We start from the raw sequence: 10,256 nt of genomic DNA on the forward strand, positions 1-10,256 counted from the left end.
TAATCTTAAATCAATAAGAAGAAAAAATACAACATTTTGCCACCTAAAATGTAAAATTTACCTTCAACAAGTATATATTGATTCCGATTTCTATTACAGACTTCAATCCTTTATAGATGCGAGTTCAAATAACTGTTGTGGTCAGTGATTCCATTATTGAATTGTCTGATTCCGAATTCCGACTACAAAGAGAAATTAATACAATTTAACATTCATGGACATCCAGGGACGCTTATAACATCCATTGTTCTTTAAATTCGAACGCAGATAACAATTATTCTTCTTTTTAAATATTAATGTATTATTATATTACAACAAAACATCATGAGGAAACCCACATTCCCGAAAAATGCATTTTCGGAGGTATGTCACCTAACCTGTATTGGGCTGGTGTTCCCTTCGCGCATTGGATCAGACAGGGAGTCGCTAATGTAAAAAAACGGACCTGTCAAATGTTCAGGTTAGGTAAGCAGACCCTGAAAAACGGTATAATACTAGGGAGATGATAATGATGATATGAATTAAAATACTTTTTTTTCTATGCTAAACTAGGAGCGACTATAACACATAAGAAATCGTTCAGCTGTTTGTCTTCCCGAGAATATTGTAGTATAACCAATATAGTGGTTTTTACTCTCTAAAATGATGGATCATTTTTATGGAGAATGGGATGAATTGGGATGACCACTAGGGTGGAGCGATTTCATTTTTTGTTTTTTTTCGCTTCGGTATACCTGTAAAAAGTTGCTATTTCAGGTCAACATTAAGCACAAAAAAAATCTATTGGCTTAAGCTATGTTTCGAGGTGCCCCCATCGTCATAAAGTTTTGAAAAATTTAGGCAAATTATGAGTTTTGCCAAAATTTTTCAAAACATCGCAAACATTTTATAAAACACCTGAGGGACAGTTATTACCGGTAGAAACATGCGTATTGACCCTCTAAGGAAGCGGGACGCGGGGGAGGGGTATTTCGGCGAAATGCCCCTCGTCCGCGCCCAAACACCCATCTAGTGACATTTAGTAATTTCGTGCGCTTACAGCAATTCATTTGTTTGGCGTTCATTTGCATCCTAAGTTGCATTCTAATGAATTACCACTGCGACATTTGTTATTACAATTAGATGGAAAAACTACAGGGCCGAAATGCTTTTCAGGTACCATTGGGTCTTAATTACAAATTTGTCAAACAATGCCGATAGTAGCATTCTCCGTTATACCCACAATATTGCCTGAAATTGTTAGGACAGAGCTGAGTATCGACCAAAAGTATCTATACGATATTATGACCGCTATCAGTACTGGTATATTATTTACTTCTGATTTAGCTAATATAGAACCTGGACTCCTTAACCATTCTAGATGGCTAACAACAGCTAATCGAATTCAAAGGTTGTATGCCACAAAAACTGACCCTGAAGAAAAATTAGTGGTATTAGCCACGTACAAAATGAAAGTTTATGGACCGATGTGGTTTACAATAAAATGTAATTCCTCGTGCATCGACGGGGCTAAGCACCTGTGACAAACTCTTAGACGCTATTTGAACTTCGATATGAAGGCTATTATTGACAAAGTAATCTAACGAAATGGATATTTCGGTCATCCAAAAAAATATCCTCATTGCCATGCTTGGCGATGACAGAGAGGCTATCCGAGATATGGCATATCGAAGAATTATAAAAGCAAGATCACAGAATACTCGAGGACTTCGAAAATTGAAGGTGCCGGTGTTCAATTTCGATGCTAAAGACTATACTGACATTATTTTGTGGCGTGACTGTGAAATAACTGAGCCACCACTAACTTCAAATTTGTCTGATGAAACCTTGAAGGAAATTGTAAAAAATGTTTTTATTATTATTATTTGTATGTCGTTTCCATATCTCGGGCCTATGGAGTCCCGGACTTTTGGAAGGCGTGCGTGGGGCCGAAGCCAACACGTAGAGGCCCCTTAAGACAGTTTAATCTAAATGTGGTGTGACACCAACCGGCGATTATCCCTGGATACACTATGGGAGTGCACCCAAAGACAATCCCCGGTTCGTGTAGGACTATTGCAGATTATGGGAACAAAGGGAACTGGGCTATTGGGCTGGAGGTTAGTGGACCGGAATACTGGAGCTATGGGGGACTATGGCGCCTGCTCGACCAATGTTGGTAAACATGGATAAAATGAGCAGGCAGTGACTCGCCACTCACTGGATGGGCCACCTATCTAGCCAACGCGACTGGACGGCAAGGCAGCAACATGGTTGTGAGCAGCTCAGGGTGTCGAGAGGTGTACACCGCTTTCTGCGAGGCGGTTTACCCGCCTCACCAACTCGCGACTTATGCATTATGCATCTTTCACTTCCACCCTGCGAGCGTATAGCTCTAATGCCCCACTTTGGCCGGCCAATGAAGGCAAGTCAGAGGTGAGGGTTCTGCGGCCCCCGCTGGGGTCCACTCCGGTCGGCCAGTGAAAGCAAGCCGGAGACGGAGGGCCTGACCGACTCTCGGGGGATCTCAGCTCCGTGGTGTCGTCACTCACCAACAGCTCGCCACAAGCTGGCCTGCGGAGACTGACTGCACTGTTGAATTCACCAGGTTCGCTGATGAATTCACCAGGGGCGATGGGGGTCATCACATCCTTACGCTTTTATTATAATTATTAATAATATTTAAACTGTATTTTTAATGTTTCTGGATATTTTTTGTAATAAATAATTAAAACATAAAAAAATGATTTTCGTTGGTTTCTCATCCCTGCTGGGGCACCTCAAAACGTTAAGATAATTGTGTGATATTTTCTATGTTTGTTTTGTATATAACAAGACAACTTTTCATCGCTATGCCGTTGAAGAAAAAAAATTTTTTTTTTATTTCATATATTTTCGCTCCACCCTAATGACCACCTTTCACCATACGATCCATCTATTAGAACTTTGTATCAAAAGTTGTCTTTGTATCAAAGGTGGTCTTTGTATCAAAGTTGTCTTCTGATAACTTGTGGCTCTAACCGTCTCGTCAGGAATGATGTTTCCAGGCTACGTTCCTCAAAAACAAGATAGATGGCGCTGTACAGATTTTACTTCGTTTTACCTTCTAATTTCATGGATAACAGATATAATAATGCATCTTTTATCTTTTTTTTGGTATAAATGCTGACCCCTTTTATTACACCCAAACACAATTACATCTTCTACCCATTATTATTCTGATCAAAATAAAGAGAAGCAATATAGGTAGCAACATAATTCTACACACAATGTAATCCAAATATCAAGCAAATTTTTTTTTTATACAGGTGTTCGTGACCTCGTAACGAAAACTTTGAGGCATGATTCAAGCCATGATTCTGAGTTGATATCAAGTGGAATTTTCCGTCGCAAAAAGTATGGAACGGAAAATAATAAAAAAACACTAAAATTTCATGAATTTTCCGACAGAAAAATCCACTTGATATCAACTCATCATAATGGATAATCATAAGGGATAATTCAGTTCATTATTCTAAGTAAATATCAGAATGGAATTTTCACTCGCAAAAGTATAAAAATTATTACTTATAAAAAAACACAAAAAGCATGATTTTTGCGACGGAAAATTCTACTTGAAATCAACGCAGAATCATGGTCTGAATCATGCCCCTCAGTATTTGTTACGATTTCACTAACACACTGTATTGTTCTTGGTGAACATACCCTGGAAATTTCCTCATTAAAGGCAGTTCATGTCTGTATTATAGCGAGTAAAATAAGCGTGGTGCCTCCTATTGTTGCTAATACCGCGCCAAATAAGTGCACTATCCGCCTGCACGCCATAGTTTTTATTCACTGATTTTTTTTATTACCTCTTCTAATTTTTTAGTTGTACCTTTAGTTTCGATAATTAAACAACAGATTCGTGAAATCTTTTTTTATTCAAGGGATGGGCTGCTACCTAGTATATAAATATGCAAAAGTTGTCTGATTTCAGAGTAATCTCTAGTAAGTAATTCAGTATAAGTTAAGTACTTAATCCAAAACAAGTATATAAACATGCTCTAGTGTGGATTGGAAATTATGTGTATGTTAATTGATTTCTCAGTAGAGTTTCAATTTACGCAAACACGTAATAGACTTCTAGACAATTGTAAGAATAGTTTTTGTATTGTAAAGCATACAAAACCCGTAATTACCTTCAAGTATTTGCTTATTATTTATGTGTCATATCCTTTTACTGTAATTAAATTATGTCTTGGAACCATTATGTAATATATATTTTTAGGGGAGCTTACTGCATACAGCAACATAAGTACATTTAACATCGACGTGAAGTAATATTATTCCCAATTAAAACGGTTTAATCTTATATTGGTTTTCTTGATGCAGCCCGGCATTTCACTTTAAGTACTTTTTTTCACAACGGACATCGTGCAAATAACACTTAATTTTATTTATTTATTTTCCATGTTAGAGATTTTAAGAGATTTTATATTACAAAAATACCGTATATGACTATTATAACGTCGAAATTTAGTTTTAGTGTAGTTTTTATAATCTCTAATTTGTATTACAAAATATTTGAATAGTAATTCTAACTTTAAATAAAACTTACCAACGGAGTCCGTGTAGCGAAACAACACTGAAATAACGAACACAACTAACTTCAACTTCAAACACATCACTGTTTTTTTTCTCATATTCACAATCAAAAAGTAACATTAGACATTGGCTGAAAATAATATTTTTACATCGAGAAAATAAAGTGAAAAGATTCAAATTTGGAATGTAAAGTTTCGAATTCCACGATCGTCGAGCTTCGACGCTTTAGTTCGTCGGTAGCTCGCGTTGCCGTCACACTTGCGACTATTTCGTCTGGCTGCGAGAGCCTGGTAAGGACCACATGCATTGCGCACGCGTGAACGACTTTTTTATAGTGACTTGTATGCAACCGTATTTTGTTTTCATAGCCTCCATGGCGTTCCATTTGAATTATAAGGCGTATTGTCTTTGACAGCGTCGCGTCAATGCGACAAGGAAGTAAGGAAGTGCTTTTAAATTTTGAAAGCGTGATTTAAAAGCACTTCCTTACGACTTTGATTTTCTTATGCGGAATACGTTCAATGTATTTTCTTGGCTTACTCGATATTTCTTGATTACTTATCTTGGTAATCCTAATCCTATGTGATAGTTGACCTATTTGGCTGGTGAACAAACTATTTGTCTTGTCCTCAGACAGAATACGTAAACAAAGCTCTGTTCTTTTTTCTTTATGAATAAATGTCTACGCTGTTACCTAGAAATAAATCTAATTATTTCAAAACAATACAAAAACAAAATTACTTTTCATGTTTATTTATTATCTAAAGTATTTAATACACATAGGTAGTCAAATTATAGGTCTATAGCGACATAAACTTGCAATATACTTATTAGTATAATATACTAAAAAATCTGTGTATAACATAAAAACAATCTCTTTTTACAAATAACAGTCTGTAAAGACCAATAATGTAATTTTATTTATTTTGTTCTTTTACAAATAATGAAATAGATTGCTTAAAACTAATTTCAGTAAATATTCTTAAACTTAACAATTACAAATAATTAAAACTAAACAAACTATAGGTACATAACTATAGTTACGGCACAATCAAAAATGCTCGCTTTTACCATCTATCGACCTAATGTACCCATCACGCTCGCAGCGTTACCCCGTTGGATGGCGAGGACAATATGCTGCGCGAGGTAATGCCCGGACCGGAAGTCACCACCTTGCTCTCTTAGCCGCTTGCCCACCTCGCTGACAAAACGCTTAACCTAGGATGTCCTCTAACACATGTCGGTTGGTAATCCGTTGTCGTAGGACTTCGATTCCAGGTACGGCTATTACCTTTTTCTGGTGGATTTGAATCTCTCTGCGGAGAACCACAGACAGAGCTAACAAGAGATTCCAACTATTAATTACCTATCAGCCTATTTTTCTTTATTTATTGATTCGTTACTACCAGCAAGAATTGAGTCGCGGTGTGGGTAACATTCGGTCCCGCGAATGTTCCCAAAGTGGGAATGTTTCCATTGTAAAAACTATTTACATACATACATACATAAACTCACGCCCGTAATCCCTAATGCGGTGGGCAGAGCCACAAGTAATCAAAGACAACTTGCAGCCACTGTTGATACGAAGAAACTATTTACCTAACATTAATGTGATTTTTCTTTTTCAAACTGTCCTTTCTTGTACTCTGGTCTTATGTGCCTAAAGGTTAGTAATGAAGCTCCTATTACGTAACTTTCGCTCCTTTTTACTGCCGGGAACAATCCCAAAGTGGGAAAATTCCCTGGGATTGTTCCCGACCTCGGCACATCACTGGTAACATTACCTCTTACAAACACCATCAATCAGCCACGTCTGAGCTGAGCTAACCCGATGTGTGCGCGCACTTCTTTGATTCTCAAGGATTTCCCTAGATGTCTATTTTCTATTTAAATGATTGATTGACATGAAATGATTAATCTTATCGCCCATTATTGTATTTTTCTTACTATTAGTATAAATATATAAGTAACATTTTTGTTTTTATAGCAAAACAAAAATCATCTTGAACTATGCATTTTTTTTTTGCTATTCCAAGTAAAATCACCTCAGAAGTACACTCTTTCAAACAAAAATAAAATCATAACATAACATAAGCTCACCTATATTCTAATTTGTGTAGTCAGAGGCACATTCATCGCAAGATGAACTGAGTACCCGCACCTCATAGATCTCTTAGACCAACGTGATAGGTGGTAAATAATATTATCGTCTAAGTATATCCTCTTTTTATGTTTCATACTATATTATAAATATAATGTGTACGTACGCCTGCAAAAACATGAACTTAACAAGTACGAAACGTGTTATTAAAAGTTTTTATTGAAAACGGAAGCTTCTGAAAGTTGGTGTACTAACATTTTTATCAATATTTCTTCTCACAACATTGTTACGCGTTCATTCCCCTCTATCGTACAGAATAAGGCCAGGCGCACTTTGGACGTGTTTTCACACGAATCTTATTATAAAATAAGCAGTGGTCTACTATGAACAACTCGTTTTTTTCTTCTCTCGTGTGGATTTTTAGACCATTGAACAACCTCAGCAATCCTAGTGTCTGGGTTGTTAGTTATTATTGAGCTGCCAAAGGCTCCTAAAATGGCTCATGTATCGAATAAATACTTACTAAAAGTAAATAAAAACACCGACAGCTTAACGTGTCCTCCAAAGCAAGAATCGTCTTATTTTCGGGCATTCACGTGCAACATTCTGACCAAACCGGGGAGTCTCGTGTTTCGTCAGTATTTTTTTAGTAATACGACGAAAAATATCTGACTCGGACAGGACTTGAACCCGCAGCTCTTGTCAAGCTGGGACAGGCGTGTTAACCATTACACCACCGGGTCCTCCTCCTGAATGACCATACATATATCCTTTCAATTTATGTATCATCATTATACCGACGCTGGCGCCATATATCTCGAACATTAAATACTAATAATAATTAAGACCGACAAGTGACTTATGTAGAAGCCACTGACAATGCCGTAATCGTGGCCAATTACTGATCAGCAAAAAAAATAATATCGATCGCCATCGACTCGCAAAGAAGAAGAACTTATCGTAAAGATACCCTAGCTATTTTTAAATGATTTGTGAGTTTCCCTAAGCACGGGTAAGTGCTATATAAACAAAAATCATTTAAGAGTTGAATTCCGAGAATTGAAAGACATTAAATAGAATAAGTTGGGCTGGAAGGCTGATCACTCGATTGTTCGAAGATGAGCTGTCTTCCGGAGGCCATGTTAAGCAGTTGGTCCCGGCAACTATTACTTAACTTGTAAGTACCTACTATTGGTTTCGTTACTACTAAAAAACACTGACGGAACACCTACGTCGTTAAACCTGTCCCCACCGGGAATTGAAATCAAACGAAAATCCCTAAATAAATCCAGAAACGTTTAAAGATGAGTATTTAAGGAAATTTTCTTCGGTGTTGCCTGCTTGAAGCGTCGGAACACCACTCCTAATGGCCAGTAATCCGCACGATGCGGCCATCTTATAATATAAATGTCAAGTGTTTCTGTTGTGTGTACTATACTCTTAGCAACAATATGCTGAGTCAGTCCCATGTCCCTGGGCAGTGTTAGCTACTAGTCACAAATTGTTAATCTTACTGAGTGATGACCCATATTTATTTGTTAGTATTATTTTATGATATTTTTATGTTTATGGTAAATCGTATTAATGTGTATTTATTGTAACTGTTATAATTTTGTAATACTAAATAATTATATGTAAGTAAGTTTAAGTAGTATGTATCTATGTACATATATACCGCGATGTCCGTGGCCTCACTCGGCAGGGCCCGCAGAATACCAGCGTCGTGGCTCACGCCGCGACTTATGATGAGCGAGGTCCTTTTATTCCGGACTCCACCGCAGATGATCGGGCCGTCAGTGCGTTGCATTTAGAATACTTAGTTTTATTATTATTGTTTTTATGATTTTGGTTTGTTTTTCTTTTTGTTTTGGTAATATATTTTTTTGTCTATGTACTTATTGATTTCCGTGTGGTTTCTGTCCTGTGTTAAATGTAATGTACCTGTCTGTCTGTATCTGTGGTGTCCGGAAGTAATAAATACTTCTTTCTTTCTTTCTTTCTAATTTATGTAAATGCTTTTGTAACCTTCACTGTTTTGGGAATAAAGTTATTCTATTCTATTCATAGTCTGCTGAAAACTATTAAATCTTTAAGATTTTTGATACGGGTGCACGTAGTAGGGATGGAAAAGGAGGGCCTATGCGTATATACCGCGAATAGACCTAGGAAGTAATAAAGAAAAGACAGGTCAACAGTGCTCTAAACCGGCGAGCATGCATGAAGTCATTTATGCACATACATGAGTAATAGGCGTAATATTATTTATGTATATATGTATGTAAATAAAATAAAAATGTATGTATTATAGCTCTGTTTACAGACGTGAGATTGAGCTTGTCTGTGTACGAATCAGTAGGCCGACTAGTCAAATCAGCTACTTTATACTAAACGTCAAAACACGAAATTACTATAGAATTTGTATGAAAATTCAACCTGTCATAAAAAAACGAGGCAAAATGTCGCACTTATTATTAAATTTTTCGTTATTAAAACTCTTAAATAGGTTAAATAGAAAAAAATAACTTTTCTTGACATCTTTAGGTCTGTCTTTATTTAGGAATTAGAATTCCATAATTTATCTTTGACCTAGGAAACTACCCAATTTTATACCAAGTGAAGCTAAGTAACGGCCCAGTGGGCACCAGCGTCCACTATACCCTCCAGCACATAACCATGTCACTCAACTATTCTAGACCATCATTCACTCTAGAATATTACCACAGGGTACATTTAGGATATGCAATGGGAATAGCCGTTTTCGGAGTATCTAAAGCACTTTTCCTCTTGGGAATCCTTTGGAGCTGCGTTGGCGAGCGTCCAACTCATGATTTCAGGATCCCCAACGAAGTTAGCAGGTCTAGTTCTTCGGGAAAAGCTTACATGAAATCTTGAAGTAACTATCTTGGAAGACATGAAAATGCTGGAGCATTTTGGTTGGGAAAATGTACGAATGGTCGTTAGGTTCGGCCGACAAGGGACAAGTGAAGCGTCCTAGCAAAGTTAAGTTTAAGCGACGCGGAAATCTAGTTCAGAGGATTCATTTAAATCACTGGATTATTTGCAGACTAACCAATATACATATAAGCACGCAATGATGTTCGTTATGACGTTTGTCCCGCTCATCAAGTTTCGTATTGATTAATAACTAGGTCAAATGAGCAATTAGCTGTACTTTATTATGTCAAAACATTCATCATTCTAGTTTAGTAGATATTTATACATAGGTATTAAATTCGGAAGATTTTACAAATACAAATCTTTGCTACGCCGTAGCAGCTACGAGAAGGTTTGCTACGTGCTACGTGTTACGAGCTTCGACTCGTGAGAATTTAGACCAATATGTTATCGTATGCTTACTAAATGATTTAACCACACTATAGAACTAAATTTAATAATTTGATTGCAGCTTTGGATTTCTTTACTAAACTGCGATAATCAGCGTCGAAAGGTTTGCAATAATCCTAATCAGCATTAGCAGAGGCAATACAGCCATCACAATACATTTTCAATACCTATTTGGATCTAAAGATAATATTGAAATGTAAAGTGACATTTAATCAACCCATAGCCTTTCATGTTTATAGTAACC

At 36.8% G+C, this 10,256-nt stretch overlaps 1 protein-coding gene across 1 annotated transcript in view; it reads right to left on the reverse strand.

Annotated features, from left to right (window-relative positions):
* Positions 1-4,796, reverse strand: part of LOC126369676 (protein amalgam-like) — an 85,156-nt gene extending 80,360 nt beyond the window's left edge. Inside the window, exon 1 of the mRNA XM_050014236.1 lies at positions 4,580-4,796. Within this exon, the coding sequence (XP_049870193.1) occupies positions 4,580-4,664 (85 nt within the window). The 5' untranslated portion in view covers positions 4,665-4,796. The remainder of the gene's footprint in view (positions 1-4,579) is intronic.
* Between the last annotated feature and the right edge of the window lie 5,460 nt (positions 4,797-10,256).

This window comes from Pectinophora gossypiella, chromosome 9 (genome assembly GCF_024362695.1).
Source record: "Pectinophora gossypiella chromosome 9, ilPecGoss1.1, whole genome shotgun sequence".
Taxonomy (NCBI): Eukaryota; Metazoa; Arthropoda; class Insecta; order Lepidoptera; family Gelechiidae; genus Pectinophora; species Pectinophora gossypiella.